General features: G+C 40.5%; 1 protein-coding gene across 1 annotated transcript in view; it reads left to right on the top strand.

Annotated features, from left to right (window-relative positions):
• The window catches only part of sgcz (sarcoglycan zeta), a 208,095-nt gene extending 187,819 nt beyond the window's left edge, over positions 1 to 20,276 (top strand). Inside the window, exons 7-8 of the mRNA XM_019876785.1 lie at positions 9,713 to 9,836; positions 19,015 to 20,276. Coding sequence (XP_019732344.1) covers positions 9,713 to 9,836; positions 19,015 to 19,224 — 334 coding nt within the window. The 3' untranslated portion in view covers positions 19,225 to 20,276. The remainder of the gene's footprint in view (positions 1 to 9,712; positions 9,837 to 19,014) is intronic.
• Positions 20,277 to 24,114: the final 3,838 nt, after the last annotated feature.

Raw genomic sequence — 24,114 nt, 5'->3', positions numbered from 1 at the left:
AAATGCAGGTCGTGAAATAGATAGAAATTCCACACTCGTGTGTGTGTGTGTGTGTGTGTGTGTGTGTGTGTGTGTGTGTGTGTGTGTGTGTGTGTGCGGCAGGAAGTGTTGGCAACACTTGAACAACGGCAGACAACAATAACATTCATCAGTTTGAAAATAAAATGTATCATCTTTCTAATACTGTATATTCAATTGAATGTAAGTTGAAAAGGATTTGCAAACCATGATATTCTTTCAGACTTTACACAACCTTTTTTTTTTTTTTTTTTAGCATTATACCTACCTTTAAGGGGAATGAGAGGAGCGGCTGCAATTGGCCGGGAATCAAGTTGGCTGTGTTCAGTCCCTCAACAATGCTAACGTCCATATCTAACTGCACCTATCAACGAAAATACCAAAAGAAAGAAAACTCGATGCAGGTGCACATTTAGACTGCACTTTGCACTCGACTTGCAGAAAAATAGGGCCGTTTAAATTCGGGACAGAAGTGGCGAGTAGTCGACATGGCCATAGCATCTCAGGGATCTGCTTTAATGCCGTCCCCTTTCTACCTCCCTTTATTAATTTAATTATTTATTTTGTTGTTGATCAACAAGAACTCTGCTGCAAACTCTTTTACCAATAAATGAATATGTGAACGAAATGAACCACAATTAAAGATACAGCAAAGACTTGGATATTGCACCGACATAATCAGTGACTCCTAAGAGATACAACTGTTTGAATGCACTGTTCAGTCTTTTTGTTTCTAAAGCATCGTTAACTACACTTTTCATGAGCAAAATATTATCATTGCATAGTGTGAACAATTTTTGTGCAGTGTACATGAGAAGAAATTTCCTTCGTTCCTTTTGCGCCAGTCCATCTTTTGATCTTGGGCCTAGAGAAACCGTGCTGTTACTATATGGTTTTCTCTTTGCATGGTCATGTTATATCTCGCGTTAGCAGATGTAGCCACGAACTGTGTTTACCAACAATGGCTTTCTGAAGCATCCCTGAGCCTGTGCGGCAATATCCTTGAAGCAATGATGCTGATTTTAAGACCGTGCCGCCCGAGGGATCGATTATCACGGGCATTCTGAACCGTAGATGATGAAATCCGGAAAATTCCTTGAAATTATCCGATGAGACCAGTTGCTCATGCAGTTGTTCACAAAGGGGCATATACTGCTGGGCGATTAAATCAAAAAGGCGTGCTGCTAGGCACTTGTGGGGCTGTGCAGATTCTCCCATCGCCTTAACTGTGTCAGTCCGCACCTTGGTGAAATGTGGGTGGAGCAACATTTAGATGACGGCGTCCAATGTCAAATCTATCAGTGGGCGTATTCTCCCAGAAAATTAAGCCACTACGTCTTGCACGTTCAGGAGGCTGTGCTCAAGACTAGAGCCTCTTGAAGTTGAAACATATTGCATATTTTCATTTGATTAACTGGGGATGGCCGCGTGACTGAGCGGCTGGTGATTCGTGCCGGTGGTTTGGAGTTTGTCTGAAAGTAGAGCTTACAAAAATTGCAGTCATTATAATGGTGGAAATGGTGGGTTAGATTTTGAACCATTTGCTTTTATTGGACAAATGCAGGTCGTGAAATAGATAGAAATTCCACACTTGTGTGTGTGTGTGTGTGTGTGTGTGTGCGGCAGGAAGTGTTGGCAACACTTGAACAACGGCAGACAACAATAACATTCATCAGTTTGAAAATAAAATGTATCATCTTTCTAATACTGTATATTCAATTGAATGTAAGTTGAAAAGGATTTGCAAACCATGATATTCTTTCAGACTTTACACAACCTCCCACCTTGACTGGTAATCCATTTTTTTTTTTTTTTTTAGCATTATACCTACCTTTAAGGGGAATGAGAGGAGCGGCTGCAATTGGCCGGGAATCAAGTTGGCTGTGTTCAGTCCCTCAACAATGCTAACGTCCATATCTAACTGCACCTATCAACGAAAATACCAAAAGAAAGAAAACTCGATGCAGGTGCACATTTAGACTGCACTTTGCACTCGACTTGCAGAAAAATAGGGCCGTTTAAATTCGGGACAGAAGTGGCGAGTAGTCGACATGGCCATAGCATCTCAGGGATCTGCTTTAATGCCGTCCCCTTTCTACCTCCCTTTATTAATTTAATTATTTATTTTGTTGTTGATCAACAAGAACTCTGCTGCAAACTCTTTTACCAATAAATGAATATGTGAACGAAATGAACCACAATTAAAGTGGCTGGACCTGCAGAAGAGTGTGGCTAGTCTTTCACTCGTGATTAAATTATCAGCTTGGTGCCCCATCAGAGGCAAAAGCATGAAATTGAGTTTTGGGGTTTTTTTTTCCCCCTTCTTGCAGACTTTACTGTTATTCACTTTAAAACAAGAAAACAACTTCAAAGTTGAGGTTTGTGCTGTAAAAGAAGACAAAACACCACACAGTTGTGAAACTGTCAGCTGCAGAGATTCAGCATATTGTAAAATGGATTTGTGCTCATACATATCGATATCCCCGGAACACATGACCAGTTACAATAAATGTAATTGCCAACAATGGCTGAAATTATTCAAGTGGATGGCTCTCACCTCCATTATCACCTCTGTCTTGTTCAAGGCAGACACAAAAACATGAATACACATTTTCTCCATAAAGACAAAACTCTAATATGCCTTGACTCAGTCACGAGCCACTTCAGTAACTCAGTAGGGACTGTATAACCTTTTAATAGAGCCAGAGGCTTTCTCTTCTCTCTCTTTTTTTTTGTATACCTGGAAGATTCATGGGACTGTGCATCAGCCTTTCCTCCTTGCGGGTGAAGACAGCATGTCATGAGGCTTTTGGAATTCTACATTTCTACATTTGGTCTTGATCATTCAAAAGCTGGATCATGCATTTTCCAGTCTTTTTTCAATGCTTTATTCGGGGGCTTTTAGAAAAATTTCAGTATGTTTTACAGCCTCCGTGGATGTGATTGGATAGCCATGGCAGAGATCCTGGGGCAGATGACAGTGCATTTAGCATGAAAAGGTTATAGGTTTATTTCCCAAATGGCAAGGTGGAGAGGCCTTCAATGGCTCTGTAGGGCAAGAAGAATGTCAGCCAAGTCTAATGGGATGTATCGATCACACTTAACAGTTTCTTTCCAAACATTTTTTGGCCAACAAACTCTTTTGCCCAATTTTCCAATTTGGTTTCAACATCCACAGAATACCATTGGAAGGACGTGGCCATTAGATGGCTAAAATATATATATTTTTTTTTCAATAAAAAGTTGTGTATGAAACTGCACACATATACGAAGAAACATTTGCACTCACAATCACACCTCAGGACAATTAAGCGTGATGAATTAACCTACCGTGCATCTTTTCTGGAATGTGGGATGAAACCAGAGTACCCAGAGAAAACCCACGCAGGCACAGGGAGGACATGCAAACTCCACCCAGGAATCGAACCCTGCACTTCTGCACTGTGAGGCAGACGTGATAACCAGTTTTTCAACCATGCTGCCACAGACCTACATTTACACTTAAATGAAATGGAAATAATTTATTTCCAACAGTCTTCATTTCATTTCATACGTCTTGGCCACACTGGCTTCCTGTCCTCTATGGGTTCATTTTTCTTTTTTTGGACCCAATCAGATTTTTTGTGTGGACAAGTTACCCTACACAGACAGGTTAATCATAAACAGATTATACAAATGAATCGCAGGAGACCTAATTTTGTTGTCTTGATTCCACTTAATACTTTCAGGCGGACACTGATGTGTAAGGCCCAAAAAGCAATCACACGGTTCAAAAGACAATGAAGGCTTTGGCCACCAGGGGGGTTTGTGCACACAGAAAAACCCTCACACTCCCAACCCTTTTATGCACCAGTTGGATGGAAAGCTTCAAGTGTTCAGAAAGCTTCATCTCATCATCACTACAAGATCTCCAAAAGTTATAAAAGAATTGCTGGGCTCAACTAAGTCGATGTCGAGTGTGACATTCTGGCACCGTGGTGGAGACCAAGGCCAGCTTTAAAAGGACAGCTGCTGCTTACGCGATGAGGTGCAGCTGCTGGGTGGCACCAGCACACCTGTGTCAAAACACACACACGCACACGCATGCACGCACGCGCGCACACACACACACACACACACACACACACACACACACACACACACACACACACACACACACACACACTGTTAAATGTCCTCAGCTCCCACCCAATGAATGTAGAAAAGCTTCATTTATATTTTCTATGTTGAATATAATATACTGTAAGCAACAATAGATTGCTGGAATAGACAACGCTCATTTTGTTGAAAATCTGCTAGAATTCTTACTGTTAGGCTCCCAAACGTCAGCGTGGATCCTCTTCCTCTATGCATGGCTCTTCAGAATGAGTGCTTGTCATTGTGCTGCTGCAGGCTTTGCTGTTCATGTGCCAAATCTGATTACCGTATTTTCCGCACTATAAGGCGCTTTGGAGTACAAGGCATCGTCAATGAATGCCATATTTTAAAACTGTTTTCATATATAGGACACACCTCATTATGAGGCACATAGAATAGAAGGTACAACAGTGGCTGAGGTTGCATTATGCATCCACTAGATGGAGCTACGCTAAAGGGAATACAATATCCAGCTTTATTTATATAGCACTTTCACAACTGCTGCAGCTGTAACAAAGCGCTTTACAGAACATTTAAAATACCACGTCCAAGAAATCAGAATATTGATCCATATATAAGGTGCATCGGATCATAGGGTGCACTGTCGGCTTTTGAGAAAATGGAATGCTTTTAGGTGCGCCCTATAGTGCGGAAAATATGGTACTCTGTGCCCTGTGCCGCCTCGATTCTCTTAAACCAGAGGTGTCTTTTCATTCAGGGTGAAGGGGCCACTTTAAAATTCTTCAACTTTTTCAAACACACCACAGTCAGTCAAGAAAGCAATTATATATTGTTTGTTCTGTCTACTTAATTTCATCAGCTTTCTGTTGAAGGTGTTAAAGCAAATTGCTTTTGGGGGTGTCAACAGCCGTCTATTTCACAAAGTAAATCCAGCTCTGCAATTAACAGCAGCCGTATCCCATCTCCACAATCAGAACCAAAAAAAAAAAGAATAAGCTGTAGTAAAGTGACCTTAAGATATATAATGTCGAGTAAACTTCTACAGTTTATAAACAAATTTGTTACTAGTAATGACACCTATTTTTCTAACACCCTTCCTACTCGCTCTGCCCACCGTCAACATTTTTAACTAACCTTGCAGGCCATGAGTCACTGAAAAATGGATGCTGTAGTTTGGACACCACTGTCTTGAACAATAAATACAGTAGTGCTGTGAAAGGATTTGTCGTATATGAATGAATGATAATGCAGCCTTGAGGCGTCAAGCACAGTCACGATTGCCAATTGTAAGTCTGCTGTAAGTAATTTCTTTCTGCAGGAAATCAGTGTGCCGCTTACGAGCCTTTAGGATAAAGAGTTATCCTTACAGTACGTACGGCGACTGACTGTACCAAGATCATATTTAAAACCATTGTCAGTATTATTCACTCCTATTTTCAATGGTAAAGCTCATGTCATTGGATCAGAACTATTTTCATTCACACAAATGTCTCATTGCAATTCGTGGTGCGTCTTGTAAAAGACGGATGGAAAGATTAGCCTCATCTATTTTACGTCATGCATTTAAAAGTAAAAGTCGACACCTCAAGTTCACTTGCTGCATTAATAATGCACATTAATGAACTGAGAACTTGATCACCGAAAGCCATTTAACAGCAATTAAAAAAAAAAAATGGCATTAAGAGGAACCTCCATTATACACTCCTCGGTCACCACATAATGTACACCTGCATTAGCCGTATTCCAAATGGTGCGGTTTCTTTCTTCTCAGTATGGTGCAACTCAGTTCTACACCAGTACAAATAGCATCCACAACAATAAATATCATGCTAATGCTCTACCTCTCTGACAGTAGTAATTAAAATTGAACATTGTATTGATACAATACCATCCAATAAATACAATAAAACTGCTCTTACTACAAGCTCCAAACCATTTTTTCCCCTCTTTGTTCTTATAAATGCCTGTGCATACCTACACAATGCAGCGTTCATCAAAGTAGTCGGAATTATTGATTGGTGGAAATTAAGAGCAAACAAAAAACGGGTTGTGTTCGTCTTTAATTACACGCTCAATATAAATCTGAGAAGGAGAAACAAAAGATGACACCACGTGATAGTTCGTAAGTAAGCATGCGTGTCTGCTCGTTAGACCTTCATTGTACTTAACTTAGCTGTCAAGTCAGCTGATGTGTAACAGCTACACTTTCTCTGTACACCAATTAAGCATGAGTACAGGATGAAAACCAAATGCTGTTATTTAATACTTGAAATTGAATTTCTCTGAGTGTGCATTCGAATGGACCTGAAAATCCGTTTGAACGTACTTGTTCACTAAATTTTACAAACGTAGCATTTTTCCCAGAACGGTAGAACGTTTACTTGATACGCTTTCCAGGATTTAATTACACGCTCAATATAAATCTGAGAAGGAGAAACAAAAGATGACACCACGTGATAGTTCGTAAGTAAGCATGCATGTCTGCTCATCAGACCTTCATTGTACTTAGCTTAGCTGTCAAGTCAGCTGATGTGTAACAGCTACACTTTCTCTGTACACCAATTAAGCATGAGTACAGGATGAAAACCAAATGCTGTTATTTAATACTTGAAATTGAATTTCTCTGAGTGTGCGTTCGAATGGACCTGAAAATCCGTTTGAACGCACTTGTTCACTAAATTTTACAAACGTAGCATTTCTCCCAGAACGGTAGAAGGTTGACTAGATGCGCTTTCCAGGACTCTGGCTGAGCTACAATTAGTTTGAAAGTAGTCAGCAATTTTAGCATGAGGAATTATAGAAATGGAAATCATCAGTTCCAGGTCATGCGGTTGCCATGATACTGTTTTATGGAACATTTTAACATTCTTAAAATTCATTTATCAGATGGTAGGCACAGTTAATAAACAACCGCATGTTTTTAATAAAAAAAAAATCATTTTTTTGTACAGATAACTGATATTGGATAATTTCTCGTGGCACACTGGATGATCGCTCACGGCACACTAATGTGTCGTGAGCATATTCAATTTTTATCCCCGTCTCTATTTTTGTTTCTCTTCCTCAAAACTTCTGACTGCTGCAGCACATGCTCCTTTTTTTCCCCTCTATTTTCTTTCACCGATCGATAAGTCAAACCCAATGCGGAGTCCTGACTTCCAAAACTTTTTATAACAGTCTCAAGCACCTTGCTACACAACAATTGAAACGTGTCTCACCAATAAAGCTTTTCAGGACTCATCTACGCCTCCCCTGCCCTCACCTGCTTCCAACCAAAATAAATTGAATTCATTTGACTTCATGTTTGTGTTGACATCGAAGGCTGTTTGCATTACCGTAATACAAAAAAAGAACAATAAATTTATAACATCAACCGGTCCAGGGTGTGCCTACTGCTCGAAGACAGCTGGGATAGGCTCCAGCACGCCCTTGACCCTCGAAAGGATAAGCGGATTAGAAAATGGATGGATGGATTGATAACACATTTACCATATTTGCCAGACAATAAATTACACTTTTTTTCCCATTGTTTAGCTGAACCTGCAACTTATACTCAGAGGCGACTTATTCTTGCGGTCGACATACTTGACTTGGTCGACTTTTTTCCCCATATCCGTCGTACTATTATTATGTCAAAGACAGCTTCCATCCTGTTGTACCGTGACTTTCACATTGTTCAGGAGTCTACTCAGCGTTTGACATATCTCTGACTACTTACTGGAACGATTGGGGATATGCTGTCCACCCCCACCCCCCCCCCCCCCCCGGCGCTACTGGAGTGATGAGCATTGGATCATTTGCATGAGACAGAACTGCCTACCAAAACCTGATGCTGTTTCAGACGCGGTGTCTTGTAAATTTTGTATTTTTCTGGGATTTTGAACATGGGTCACAGACATCGGTTTTGATTTGTGGAAACATTACATCTTCTGTCCCCTTTAAAGTTATTTTGGGGTTGTTTCAATAAACAGTTTTCGATTGCCTGCATTATGTTCCTTGTTGTTTAACCTTCAGGGATTTCTCCTGGTTTCATGAGCCACGCCTTCTTGTCTTTCTTTCGGTTTTGAGCCTTCCCTTGTGTTTTACAAGTCATCTCACCAGCCTTATTAACTTGAGTGCATGTCTACAGTTGTCATTGTTTTATGCTTATTTTTGTGATCATTTTTATTGTGCTCTTTTTTTTTTTTTTTTTTTAGTTCTTGCCTGCACTTGTTGCTGTTACCATTTCAACCACCCACCATGTCAGAGCACATGTGCGTCACATTATGATTATACAACTCAAAGTGTTATGCCACAACGTTATTGACGTATTTGGATGGAAAAAAGAAAAAAGAAGAAAATATTTTACCACCAGCTAATCAAAACAATAATTACCTTTGATGACCAAAGAACACTGTTGACCGAGACCCGTTTCCATCTTTCTGTTTTGTATTTGCATCTGCACACAAAATGAAAACCTCTTCAAAGTAATCTTCTTGCTTCTTTAATGATGGCGCATATTATTGTCCGGATGAAACGGAACCCCAACCTTTCAGAGGAGCCAGAGGGTAAACATTTTGGCGACATTGGAGACCTTAAAATATTGATGAGCATTAGGTTGATAATGGCCCCCTTATGGCCAGAAAGTGGACACCGTGCATTAGGTTAATCTGCTTGTTGCCTTGTTTTATTTTCCCCCTCAATCCCTGAGTAGAGTTTAAAGAAACAGAGGAAGAAACTCGGGGCGCAACGTATCTAGACAAATGTCCCAATAGCATAGAGTTTTCCAATTTGATTTTGTGAATATGCTGTTTAATTTATTATACTCTCCAATCATCAATTGTAATTCACTCTGCTTCGCCAAAAGGGCCTTATTCAATTTGATTTGCCAGCTTACCCTTGAGCGAAAACAGTAGCACTTATCTAATGCCACCATGCTGTTTCATCTTCTCATATTTTCATTTTTGTGTCAAGAGCTACTGACCTTGCACGCGTCAAGGAGAGCGACGCCAGCCTGTCTATGCTCTTTTGAGCACTTTAGAATGTTAATTTGGATTTCTTCATATTCAGCGTTTACATCGAGCTTCTTTTAAAAATACTTTAGGTTCCCAAATGGCAATATAAGGATAATGGTTTTGTTTTTCCACTCGATGGTATGAATATATCGTCTGAAAGGCTTTTTGTGTAGCACTGCAACTATTGGGGATATGTTGTCCATCACTTATCTACTTGAAGCACACTTGAAATCTTCCTTACAGCCGTAGTTGGATTGTTTACCCGTATTGCTGGCGTTATAAATTTTACATGGGGAAAAAAACGTAAGTGCGATCTCCACACAAAGGCCCCTGGTTGCCATCCTCTCCCTAATCCTCATTTAAATCTCTCACCCATATGAGTTGCACCCCACCTCGTATGTTTTTTTTTTCTTTTATACAGGAATCACCCAACTTCAGATTGGTTACAGTATGCAATCACTGACGGCGATAACTAAAGAGTTACATTTAGCTTTTGGCCGTCATTGCTTCACGCCCCTCTGTATCATTCACATCATCTACTCATCCGTATTGATCATGCAATCCGCTGATTTCCCCAAATTTAAAGTGGTTCTATTTCTCAGGCTTGAGTCCCCGACCCGGACCCTAACTCTTGAGGCACCCCGCGGTGTGGAGGTGAATGCTGGGGTTGGAGACTTCACGGCGTCATGTCGAAAAGACCTCCTGCTGCAGTCCTCAGAAGGAGAAGTGAGTATACAATATTTTATCGATCCTCATAGAAGAATAGAGAGGAAATTTGCGTGCAGTCTGCGATTGATCTGTATTCCTACAATGTCATGACATTTCTATGTATGATGTCTGTGTTTATCTCGTCTGGTTTGTGTGCTTTTATATACAAGACAGTATGGGGCCTCCTTCATTAAAGTACCTTGCTAGGCTAATGAGCATCATCAATCGAGCGACCCTGTCTTTCTTTTCTCCCCTCCTTTCTTGTGTTTGGGAAAGTGACTTCATTAAAGCCGCTCTGATGAGGTTCCCTGTCATCTGCCGCCGTCATGTGTGTGTGTTCTATTAGCCTGGTATCTTACTGTCTGTCTCTTTGAATAACAGCCTGCCACATGGGAGCAAGAGCTCATGCTTGGCCAATGTCAGTGTGTAAATTTGTGCGTGTGCATGTGTATGTGTGTGTGAGTGCGTGTGTGTGGGTGTGTGTGCACACATGTCCACTAGAGCACAGTGTGTCATTAATTCTGTAATTAACAGAAGAATGCCTCATCCTTTGGACACACTGTCAGGTTCCATCATATATTAAATACACTTTCTCTCTCTCTTTCTCTCCCCCTCTCACCTTCTACCTCTCTCTCAAATTCACACATGCACACACACCTGCGCGCGCACACACACTCACACACACACACACACACACACACACACACACACACACACACACACACACACACACACAATATTTTTGGAAGGCTTAGAAATCAAGTTTGATGTTCCTCTCGAAAACACATTTCTCGTTTCCTCCTTTCCACCACCCTCTCAGAATCCTCTCATATCCCCTCTCTTTGCCCACTTCTTTCCTTATCTTGGCTCTTCACTGACCCTTCATCAGGAAAAGTACACAACTTCATCCCTATAATTACGCACCCACGCGTTGGACTTAAATTTAGCATGCAATGAGGGCACCCATTGATGTGTTTTATTATTTCGTTGATCCTGTGCAGCGTCACAGGAGGATTGGAGCCAATCCCAGCCGACTTTGGCTATTACAAATTCAGACTGATGATGTGTTTTTTTTGTTTTTTTGTTTTTTTTGTGGCTAGAGAAACAATGCACTGCCAGGGATGTTCACATTACAGTTCGGAAAAACCTATTTTACATGTCCTCATCCTCCTCCATCCTCTCAGGCTCTCATATCTGAGTAACCCAGCCTATCTAATTAACTTTCGGCTGCCAGGGTTGTACATCAGCATGACTGTCACTTTATAGGAAGAAGGAGGGGACCTTTTTTTTTTTTTGCCTCTTTTGTGTCAGTTCTCTCTGTCTCTGCATTTCATGCATTCTTTTGTCCACTGTTCCCTTCTCATCCATTATCGCTCTCTGTCTCTCTCTCTCTCTTTTCTCCTTCTTGTCCATGCATTGATGGATGTCTCCCAGGAAGTGAACAATATCGTGCATGTTAGAGCTGAGTTGCAAAAGGACTGCAGCACAGTTTGACACCATGTAAGGCTCTACAAATGAATGAATGCAAGCATGAAGGACTTGTAGTGCGGTGCCTCTTTCACTAGTCAAATGTATGGAAATGGCTGTGTAAATCCACCAAGAAGCCTCAAACGTTACTGCGTTGTCATGTGTGATTTTTTTTTTTCTTGAACACAGTCACATGCCAAAATGTGACCACAATTTAATGCTAAATTACATCAGCACTCAAAATAGCAGACGAGATGTGCTGAGATTTGCAAAGACGATAGCATGGAGATCTGATTACAGCAATGTGTCAATCTTCTCATTAAAAATAATGTTGGATGTGCAAATTTGATTTATTATGAGATTTGAAACTGAAATTTAAAGTACCGGTACCATTGATTTCTTTGCTAACGCTGCCATTGATTGACATCCTCAAGGGCCCGTCATGTTTTAATTTTTCTAAAAACATACAGGTCCACGGTACTATTTTTGTTATTACCTATTAAGAGGATCGAAATATAATTAACAAATTATTGACATTAATTCATTAAAAGTGAATGATTATTAAGTAATATAGTGTTTTTCAACACGTTGGTACAGGAAAATCTTCAGGGCTCAATGAAAACAAGAAATACCACAAATATGGAAAGCATGCATATGTATCAAAATCAACCTGACGAATTTTAAGTGAATAGACAAATGTTAAGAGACTCTGTCATGTCTTATGGCCAAAGAAAATTGTCCTGAGTCTCTGTTTTGACTTGTCAACTGATTTGAACAGGGAAAACTTCAATTATAGCATTGGGATGAGTCAGTGTCTGATGATGTGTTCATTGTGTTATTTTATATCGTTCTACATTTGTTGTGCAGTTGATGTAATGTTTGAAGTAATTTAAACATTTTGATAAAATGTTTAATGACTCTGTAATCATCAAGTCAAGTCAGCTTTTATTGTCAAATATGCTCTGTGTGCAACATACAGCACAGATGAAATTTCTTTCCTCCACCACAGTGCAACCACAGGAGATGTTGTCCAATGGTATCAAACAGCAATGAAAAACAAAATTGATTTTCCCCCCCCCCCCCCCAAACCACCACCACCCACCCGCACCCAACACAACCCCTGGCGAATGGTTGCCAGTCTGCGAACAGCATGTACTTGTCTCAACCAGTCCATTACACAAAAAAAAGTCGGGGACCACTGATTTAGAATCTCCTCATGCCAACAGAGGCTCAGACCTCCCGAAAGACTTTGAGAGAACCTTGCGCTGTAGAGATGTTGTTCCCTGCATCACTGTACAAGCTGCACTCTATGGGAGGCAACACGGGCACATCATTGGATTACATGTGTTGCCTCATCTTCAAATCATCTCACCTAAAATAGAATCAACACTGTGTGCCAATCGAAGCTGTTTTTTTTTTTTCCAAATAAGCATACTGCAGATCCCTTAATGGGCAGTTTATCCAGTTGCAGTTCCTTTTCATATGTTCCCATTTGAATTTTGCCTGACTGCTGACCCTGTCAAATGAACAGGGGCCACCTGATGGTGGAAGAATGCAAGGGGCGGATGAAATGAGTGGGAGGTGGAGGAGGATGGCAGAAAATAGATGTTTCTGTCGATCTTGCAGGACAAAATTAAAGTGTGTGGGACAGCAAGGCTTAAAGCCAAATCAATGTTGTCAGCAACTGGCATTTAAGAAGGGACTATTAAAGTTTGGAAACACAGTCCTGGAATTAGGGCCAAATGGGCTAAAAGTAGGAGAGAAATGGCTTCCATTAAAATCAAACCTGGAAGTTCCTGTCGTTATTTTCCTCACTTGTGTTATTTTGTGCTTAATCTCTCTCACTCTCACGACCCTAATTGTCTCCATGGTGGGCATTTCATTTCATCTCAACGTATCATACAAAAAATGAGTAACCCAATCCTTATTTCACAAATGGATGTTTAAAAAAAAAAATACAGTACGGTACATCCTGTGATGTGGGTTCTTCTAATTTCAAAACATGTTCCCATTTGGATGTTCTGTTATACTGTGTGTTTGTGAGTGTGTGCTCCTGTTTCATTTAAAATGTATTGAGTAAATATGTTCACTGCCAAAGCGCTGAACCATCCTCGCACAGGTAAAGCTTTTTTTTTTTTTGACCTAATTCACCAAGTCACACAATGATTAATGGAGCAGAATGGAACCTTGATTTTAAAGACTAATTGGGATAGGGGTCATTTTTAAAAAACACCTAAAAACACCCACTACAGTACACAAACAATAAATCTTGTTTTGTGCTTTTTCTGTAAACTAGAAATACCCAGCACATTACAACATTATTGTAAATAAATATAACAAAGCTTGAAACTGTTTGAAAATGTAAAATGTAAAGTGTATCCAAACTTACATGTCTGGTGCAAAGGGGGTGGGGGGGGGGGGTGTTAACGGCTTGCAGTTGGTGGCTCGAGCCGCGATGTTAGCACTTTTTTCTTTTCACCTCTGAACGAACAGCTACTGGATATGATATGTTTGTTAAATCTGGATGGCGCACTCACATGATTTAATCGGCACAGTTTTGCAGTGGAAGCCATTCCTATCCTCACAAAACTCACATATTCTTTATCTTCTATTTATTGCATGTTTTCCTCATTGTGAGGTCAATGGCGTAATAGAAATATATAATTTGTAATTCATGTTACCACAAGGCTTGTTGGAACAATATCAAGGCTTATCAAGACTTTAGCTTGGAGGTGTTGGTTGACTAAAGTGTCGTGTTTTGGCTGCTCTGCTTGTGTTTGTCTATTAACCTGTGTGTAGAGCAGCAGAACGTTGAGTGAATTAAAATGCTGGAAGGAATCGGTCACAGTCATTGGGTCTCACAATGGCAATGACACTTTCAAATTAAATTGCCTCACACAGAAAAAAAAACAACAAATAGATTTACAGACTTGACTCACCCTACAGTAACGCAAATACCGGTTTCTATTTCTGACTCACAGCCAGGAGAGCACAGCCAAATCTCAGGTGGAACATGTGTGTGGGGTTTGTGGCCTCTGTTTGAGTACCCAGTGCACGTCTAGTGCGAGGCATGGTATAAATGTCTACATAGGCCGCCTAGACTGGGTTTTGGTGTTTGCACTCGGGTTGGCGCAGTTAGAAATAGGCATTTTGGGCTATTGTGGGTGTGAACACAGCCGACTTCATTCATCTCCATTCGAAGCGGCTCCTGTCATTCCTTGGGGCATGAGAGGCGCAGTCCTTGACATGGCAGAAAAAGAAATTAATTTGCTCGAGTCCATGCAGGAGGTCAAAGCATACCAAGTCAAGGACGCTTATAAGAAGCTGAAAGTAGACCTCTCCGGTCAGATGATGTGAAGTTGGCCATGGTAATCACAGATCTGCTTTGTGAAGTGGCCACTTGAGGTCAGCTTCAAGCCCCAATTGTTCGTGTCCCTGTGTGAGCCACCAACCAGCACCTTGTTTGCACAGGGAGGCGATTGTTGTATGCTATGTCACAGTACATGTTGGTATTCCAGGTTCCCGTAATGAACTGTAGCTCCCCAATGCCGGCAAGCATTCATGCAGCCTTAGACCGTGACATTCAGACCACCATGCTTGACGGTGAGCAAGACATACCTGGTTGCTGCTGCACTTGCTTGAGACCATCTGAATTAAATGAGTTTATGTTGGTCTCATCAGACCACAGAACACAGTTCAAGCAATCCAGTGTCCTTTGTCTTTTGCCAACCAGATCAATATGATGCAGCATATGGTTTAAATCATTAACTGGCAGACCCCAATAGCCCCATACATGATCCAAGTGGCATCTGTCCTATGGTCTTGGCCACGAGGCTGAAGCTCAGTTTTATGAGTGTTGGCAATCTTGGTCCCAATTTGGATCACGAGGCATACTCACTTTTGTGAGCAGTGACAGTGATATTTATATGTGCTGTTTGTTGAGTTAATTTGTGGGAGGAGTAAATTCACAGTTATACAAGTGGTGCCCTGACGACTTTACATCGTAGCAAAATGCCATTTCTTCAGAGCGGTTTTTAATGAAAACAACACAAAACTAAAGAGGGGTGTATCGATTTTTGTGAAATATTATATACATAAATGTATATGAGGCGCAGTGTCTTTTGGAAGAAATTATTCGAGTAAATTCAGCAGTTTAACAAATACCTGCCAATAGTGAAAAAAACGGGTGTAATTACTATTCAACAGGTTTTAAACCTGTGAATTTATGATCAGCCTGGGCACCTCTTTCAACTCATTTTTCATTTTAATTATTCTTGCGAATTATTTCTGCCTTTTGTGACATGTGTCTCAATAGTACAGGCCAACACGATACGATGAGATTTATTTGCCACTCTCACTTATGTTTTATTCATTTCAGTTCTTTATCAAATATGTTTCAGTGTGAATTTTCATTGCATTTCTCTTTTACTGCTTATTCACAGTGTGTCTGCCCGTGGAGCATTTTTCTGTGGTTTGTGCATTTGATATGTACAATTTGTGTGTGTGCTTGTGGTCAAGGAGACTGGTCATTTTTGATGTCATTTTGTGCTCCAATCATGTAGTCTATTGTCAGCTTCACTTCACTGTCCGTCCATTCAGGAAGCCTAATGGTCTGTGTAAAACACTCAAAGACTGTCACCACCTCCCACCTGGTTGGATTGTTGTAGGCTTTGTGTTTGTGGGTAGGACAATTTGTGGCAACTTGGCCTGATGCTGGGCAAAGGCAGAGTTTGAATATTGGGTGCAGAATTATTTGTCGTGATTAATATGTGCAAATTCTATTCTTTGGCGTGTAATTATCACGTGTATGGTAAATGGATTAAAATTCTACTTTTTCCATTCTGCCAGTATTGTCTTTGTTATCGCGATGTGCAAAGGGGTCACCTGTTTTAACCAGTACTCATTAGTCATCCTTCTATTATTATTTCAGTCCATCCGTCGGCAGCGATGACGGCGAATCTGCATCGAGAACGTACTTATGTACTTACGTTGATGGGGTCCAGTTTGGTGGCCTGAGTATTGCATCTCTGCTTTTTGCGGATGATGATGTATTGTTGGCTTCTTCAAGCTGCGATCTCCAACTTTCACTGTTGCAGTTTGTAGCTGAGTGTGAAGCGGTTGGGATGAAAATCAGCACCTCCAAATCTAAGACCAAAGTCCTCAGTCGGAAAAAGGTGGAATGCCCTCTCTAGGTTGGGGATTACATCCTGCCTCAAGTAGAGGAGTCCCTAGTTATGTAGTAGATGATGGATGGATGGATGGTTTTTTTTTCAGTCATTAGATAGATATTCTGATTCTGAAGTGCTCCAGATGGCATACATGGAACAATTTCATGCTGCTATATTGAGTTTTTGTTTATTATTGATGGTGTATATAATTGTGTCATAGTTGTGGTCGTATTAAGAGGTAGGGCAAGTCCCACTGAAGGCCCAGGTATCAAATGAATTACCTCACATAAACAAAACCATCTCTCTTCATTCTTCCACCCAATCCAAATGCCCTAGTTCATTTTAGATGTCATTGACATGCCGGGTGGGTCTGCTATGTCATATTAAATTTTGGCCCTGTTGCCAACCATGACTGAGTTTATTCCTTCGAAAGGCAATAACCGAGCCTGAGCAGCTTTTATTGGAGATTCACGAGGAAGCTGACAGGCGTGCAACAGGTACTGTATGTGTTGACATACTGTGCACTGACAATTAGAAATTGTGTGCAATTTACATTCACAGTCACATCCATCCATTTTCCATTTTCTAATCCGCTTATCCTCACAAGGGTCGCGGGCGTGCTGGAGCCTATCTCAGCTCCCAGCTGTCTTTGGGCAATAGGCGGGGAACACCCTGAATTGGTTGCCAGCCAATCCCAGGGCACACAAAGTGGAACAACCATCCACGCTCACAATCACACCGAAGGACAATTTAGAGTATCCCATTAGCCTGCCATGCATGTTTTTTGTAATGTGGGAGGAAACTGGAGTACCCGGAAAAAACCCACGCAGGCACGAGGAGAACTCCACGCAGGACGACCTGAGCCGGAATCAAACCTTGCACCTCTGCACTTTGAGGCTGACGTGCTAACCCAGGGGTAGGGAACTCCGGTTCCTCGAGAGCCATATCCTGCCTATTTTCGATCCCTCCCTACTCCAACACACCTGATTTAATTGATCATGATAGTTTTCAGGCCTCCTCAGAGCTTGCTGATGAGCTGATCATTTGAATCAGGTGTGTTGGAGTAGGGAGGCATTTCAACTCTCCGCATACTTGGGTTTGACCTCCGCAGATTCACCTTCTGTGAATTTTTTTTAAAGTTTGTTTTTTTGGGGGAAGTAGAGGGGGGTTGTCAGCCCCGTTTTTCATGAAAAATAGATTTAAAGTTTATCTTTATTCTTTGAAGATTTTTTGTTCTCTCTTTGCTTTATTTTTTAGTTTAAAGTTCAACCGATATTGGCATTAATCATTTTGAAGCCTGTTTTTGTTGGGTTGTTCACTAGTTGCCAGATTACTGCTTTTTGTGAACCATGTTGAGTTGAGTTTACTGGCACCATACAACGCTCATATATCAAGCCTCGACTCGTAAACCAAAGCAAAACTTGTCGAGTCCTGGTATTTCAAGGTACCAATGAACCTCTGTGAAAACTGTAAGTAGTAGGACATGCATTCTTTGTTCCGTGTAATTACATAAATTGCGGTTTAATTCCACATTGGTTGAAGAAAGGCAGGTCTGGTTGTAACTGTATTTATATTTTTTTTTCATAATGGTTGCTGTACAAGTAGACACACTGTATAAACAAACACCTCATAAGCGATAGAAATGGATGGGTGGATGGATGGATACAAACATCTGTAAACAGTCTTTCATTTGATAAAAGTGTGGTCATCCTTAATCGTTGCCACGCCTAATACATTTGCTTCTAATGAAGAAAGTTAGAGATAATGGTCATTATCAACACTGCTGAAACAACAAATGAATTCATTATGGCCCAAGCCTTTACACATTCATTAGTGTATCTACAAGAGCTTAGGAGCATGTAGGTTGTGAAATCTCATGTCCATTATACAGGGAGTGTTGTGAAAAGGGGATTGTTAACAATTGAAAGCCTTTGAGACCGGTTGAAATGTTCCGCGGATCTTGATCCTGCTTAATTGCCGATGGATGTTCCGCTTTTAGCTACACTGATATTTAAAAGGCATTTGAAGCGGAGACTCTGCTTCGTTCTTGTTGAGAGACAGTGTGGATGTGAATGTGTGTGTTTTTTAAACAGATCAAGATGTACCCCATCAGCCTGAGTGAAATCATTATTAATTGCTTCTCACATGTGATTCCTCACTTGTCCTTTCTCTCTCCATCAAGTTGTCGGGCTCTCCACAGTATATTCCCGCCTCCTACTGCACACACTAAAAGAAAAAAAATATTATAATAACTAGGGGAATTTAAGAAATATGGTTGAGTTATATTCATTAATTGTTTTCATCAAAAGATTTTTATCAGCCAAACATGATTTAATAATAAATGCAGGTGAATTTGTCCCTATGTGTTTTGTAGAAATTGACCACGCTAAATTCTACGCTATATCTTCATTAGATTTCAGTAGAATGATTTTTGTAAACTCCACCAGACAACAAACCCTCTTCCCGTCTCTATGTTACCACATATAATTATTTTTTTCTCGTTCTTCCCCCTCAACAATTAAAATCTGAATGTCCTTATCTTTAATCCCTTATGTTCCCAGATCTTTCTTGATGCAAATACCATCCGGCTGGGCAACATTCCCCTTGGCAGTGCAGTGGACCCACTGGAAGGTGCGGCAGCAGGTACCACCTACACCAAACAGACAGGCGTGTACGAACTGTGTGCCTGCGCTAACGGCAAGCTCTACCTATCCCCTGCTGAGAAAGGCTCCACCTGCCAAACAACAAGTAATTTTTGCCTCTGGAGCTGAAAGTTCGACAGAAAGCGAGAAACAATGGACCATTTGGGGAGAAGCTAACGCTAGCCAACGAATTGAATGAATATGAATCTTAACTGGTGGTAACGCTATTGCAAGCCAAAAGACCAGTTGTCATTGACTGAAGTATGGCAAGTCATAAAATGGATACGATTTTGGCAGCACCAGTCATCATGGGACCGTTCCAGCTAAAGAACTGAATCAACAAGGATGAGAGCGAGAATCGACACCAGCTCAGTTACCTACTAAGATGGTTTGGACGGGCACGACGTGTTTGTCAACAGAATGGCTGAATTTGGTGGAAATGACAAAGTCCGTTCAAGGTGTCACGCTATGAACATGGATGTTCCACAACCGTACTCTGTCGGACTACAAGATATCTATGCCCGTGTGGCTTTTACGTTTTCAAAAGTGGTCATCTGAGGAAAGCTGCAAGTTGAAAGGAAGTGTAGTGTTCATCGAACGACCAAAAAGCTAGCGGTAATGACTGCAACCTCACCAGCAGGAACACAGACAAGGAACATGGGTAAACCTCAACTGAGGATCATGTGTTCAAGCTGTGGGTAGTTCCCACTTTTGGTTTAATCTAGTGGGAAGCTGAGGTTAGCTACTGGACCAAGCTATACCAGAAAGGCCTTCCCCTTCCCTTCCCTGCTGGAATTTCCACACAAATGTTAAAAGTATGACTGAACCCCACAACCCTTCAATCACATTCACTCTGTTCAGTCACATAATAGTGTCACGACTAAGGATAATGAGTTGTGCTTCAGCTTTCACATCACAGTCTCTGTGTATCATTTTTTCCCGCTACTTGAATTATTCTACGACTTTACCATTTTCATTCACTATTTATTACAATTTAAGTTGAAAGTGTTTTGAAGAATACACTCATCTGCCAATACAACAGTAGGATTGTGTCCACTATTTTTTCTCTTTCTTTCCTTCCTTCTTCTTGAGCACCACACCAGGGTAAAACCAGTTCAGGTATCATAATCGGACTTTAAAGATGTGTTGACACTTGTAATTTGGTTTTCTCGTCAGGACCAAAAAAAAGACACAATACTGATGAATTCGGCAACAACAAAACATTGGCCAGTCAATTTGGCATCAAGTCATGTTTAAGAATTATAATGGCCAAATGGATGTTTTGAAAGTGTGAGTGTCTTCACAAAATACGTCACAATCTACAGCTTGTTGCCGGGCAACCATAAATACAATGTGAACACAGCCAAAGAGTCTCTCCCCCGGAGTCCCTTTTTCCACCAATTATGTTTTCTGTAATTGTTGTAAATTTTTCATTCTTTTTTTTTCAGTCTGCTTCATTTCAGTGTTTTACACAATATTAACCGGTAACCAATGACTATCTTCTCACCCCACAGTACTCACTATTCCTTTTTCATTTCTGTATTTATCTGTTGCTCATGTGATATTCTACTACACTAAATCGGCGAATGTCTTGGGAAACCTGTAAAATTATTTCCTCAGTGGTGGGACCCCCTGAATCTTAATTCTTCATCTTCATTTGGTATAATCCGATGCTGACTTTGTGGGAACTTTTGAGGAAAACCCTTTTCTGTGCTGGCACGTCATGATGAGATTAGTTTGATCTGGTAGAACATCAAACACCTTTGGGATAAATTGTGTGCAGCCCCAAGAGAGGAACAGCTGTTTTAGCTGCAACTTCTACATTGTGACTTTGCAAACATGTTTCATACATCCTGGCTAACCTTTCAACAGCTCTGCAATCTAAAAACAAAAACAACTCAAGATTCCAGAGAAATGTTTTTGTGATGGTTGTTTTGTTTTTTTTTTAGGTAATGTGTGATGTGAATAAGATGAGTCATCTGCACAGGTGTCATCCCCCACCCTCTGTAGGGCAATGAGCTGTACTTGCTCAATAGGATTCAGGCCCTGAGGCTGACTGATCGACTGATTCTGTTTTTATTTTTTTGTTTGGTTTTGTTTTTTTTTACAAAGTGATACACAGGTGCCTTTGCTGCTGTTGGTAAAAGCACATCCCAATCTGGACATTCACACTCCCTTCAGTGGACATCTGCAAGTGTCAACCTATTTATCGACCTACCTACCCATTTCCTTTTTACACACACACACACACAGCCCAACCACTCTCCCCTCTTGAGTTTGTAGATGCAGTCGATCCAACTAAAAAAGAACTATATGACCCTGGTTTTCAGTTGGGTTTTTTTTTCCTCACTTGATTTTACTCTTGATAACAAAAAGCACAAATGATGCCATGTATATAAGAGTACCAATAAATAAAATAAATGAAGATATTGTTTTTAAAGAGAGTCTTGGGAATCCTCACTTTTTCTCCTCTCAGTTCACATTGGATCTGTGATTTATATTCGACATTTTATGGAGTTTTGTTCAAAACTATACTTTTACACCCCCACCTAATCTTAAATCATCTTTCTGCATTCATGATGCCTTATTTAAAACTACTTTCATCAACATTGCTTGTTTTAGCCCCCACGCGTTGTAGCACAAATCTGAAAATTCCGATTTAGCGTTTGTTTTTGGCCAATTCGCATCTCAATTCGAATCACCACCAATTCTTGCTCAGATCTAGTAGGAAGCCAAAGGGCTGAATATTTTTACAAGGCACTGTAGATCTTTAGATCTTCAAATGGCCACTCGCTTTTTTACTCTTCCAGCCTCTGGGCTAATATTCAACCGCTCACCTCATTACACGCCACTCGTTCCCCACCTGGGCCGTGAAGGCTGGCTCATTTGACACACCGCCCCCGAAATTTCACCTGAGTGTAATGAGTGGATGTTAAGGTTGCTTTATTTCTTTATCACATGTATTTTGGTTTGTCATTGAAAGGCCAAATGGCGGGTCCCCCTACGTGCCATTCAAGATGACAAGTGGAAAAAGATCACATGTATAAGATGCTCCAGGAGCCCAAACAGCTCTGTTTTATGGAAACCGAATACACAGGCAAGGTGCTGGTTATATGGCTGTGTTGCTTTCAAATCAAACAATATTCTACAGTACATGTGTGAGGATTGCTTGGCACCCACGTGCCACTAAATTATGCCAATACCAAATTTTTACTTTGTACAAAGACAAAGTCATACAATTCTAAAGGGAGGCATCGTCTCTCTCTCTCTCCCTAATTTTTTGGGGACATTATTCTAATTAATCCCAGTAAAACCGTCAACCATGTCATATTGTTGGGATAATTACTTTGGTGTGCACTCTGTCATCCATTGACGATAACAACTATACAATTGAGGCTCTGTTTGCTCCACATCTCACAACGGTGTCGTAGAAAAGATTGTGATACAAACACCCGCGTCTCCTTTTATCATTTTTCTCCACAGGTGGTGGTATAAAAGAAAAAGTAGGGATTTTCTTTAAGCAAACGACCCGCAGGAGGCCTGTTATAGTGGGAGTTTATCCCTCTGCCAGGGGTATCAAAGTAGCACAGACATAAAGGTGATAGTAAAATAGTCTTTTCTTATTTAATTACTCACTTTCTGCAGGATTTATGGTCCTCTTTGTGTTGTTTTTTTTCATGCAAATATAATTTTCCCAATTGCGTGTGTCTCTCCTATTTAGAACCAATTACCTACATGTGTAGGTGGATGGCTTATTAATTGTGAGCTTATGCAGAATTGGCATCTGGCTTGTTTATAAAAAGGCTTTTCCTTAATATGTCAAGAATTTCATATGCGATAAGGACATCTTCTTGTATGCCCAAAATGAAATGCTAAAAGCACTTCCAATGTTTTATGTTTTTCATTATATGCCATCATTTGGTCACCATTGTTGTTTACGCCACTATGGACTGTCGAACAATTATCCTACAAGTGCAACCTTCAGGATGATGACAATGCAGACCTCAAAATAGAAAGGATCACGACGGCGGAGTGTGACGAAATTGTGAGGGTATATGCGGCCATTATTTTACTTTGACAGCCAAGAGGAAAACTTGTCAACTGTGTAAGGTAAGAAGATGCAAATACTGTACATTCGAACGTGCCGTATTTTCCGCACTATAAGGTGCACCAAAAGTGCATATATATATATATATATATATATATATATATATATATATATGGATGCTTATATCTTTATTTATATTTCATTCTCCATTGTGAGACAAAGGTTTTCCTATCTTCTGGAAAGTGCTTTGTTACACCTGCAGCAGTTGCGAAAGCTCGATATAAATAGAGCTGTATTGTATTGCATTCCCTTTAACGTATCTCCATCAAGTGGATGCATAATGCAAACGCAGCCACGATTCAAGTTTCTATTCTGTGTGCCTTATAATGCGGGTGCACCCAATATATGGAAACAGTTTTAAAATAGGCCATTCATTGAAGTTGTGCCTTATACTCCGAAGCACCTTATAGTGCGGAAATTACGGTACTCGCCCATCAAAATTGTTGACTCCACAATGGCAGTTCCACACTTAACTACAGATCCAAATCTAAATCTTTCATTCACAAGATTGTCCACCAAGATGCCTTCTTCTGTCACCTTTATTTAAGATAAGAAAAGGTTTAGGGAAACAGCTCACAGTGGTGGAATACTCAGCACAGGTCTACTGAGGAGCACTCATGGCACATACAGTATGAAGTCTGTTCCAGTACAGTATTTTTCACCCAGTGAATGAAAATGTTTATGTGTCAGTTGGGACAGATTTGACAGTCAGACTATTTAAATAAAATTGCTTTGGGAATTGACATTAATGACCCAAATATAAAGTATTTGAATAAGTTAACCTAATTCACCTAAAAAAAAGTGTTCCGCATTTTGTAAAAAAATAAAATGTGGGATTTAAAAGGGCAAGCGGATGAAGCCAAAGCCCTTCATTTAGTCCTTGATCCTTATCTGATGAGGAAGACAAATTG

Source organism: Hippocampus comes, unplaced genomic scaffold, assembly GCF_001891065.2.
Source record: "Hippocampus comes isolate QL1 unplaced genomic scaffold, H_comes_QL1_v1.1 scaffold51, whole genome shotgun sequence".
NCBI lineage: Eukaryota > Metazoa > Chordata > Actinopteri > Syngnathiformes > Syngnathidae > Hippocampus > Hippocampus comes.
The sequence above is the reverse complement of the archived record's forward strand: the minus strand, read 5'-3'. Positions and strand labels throughout refer to the sequence as shown.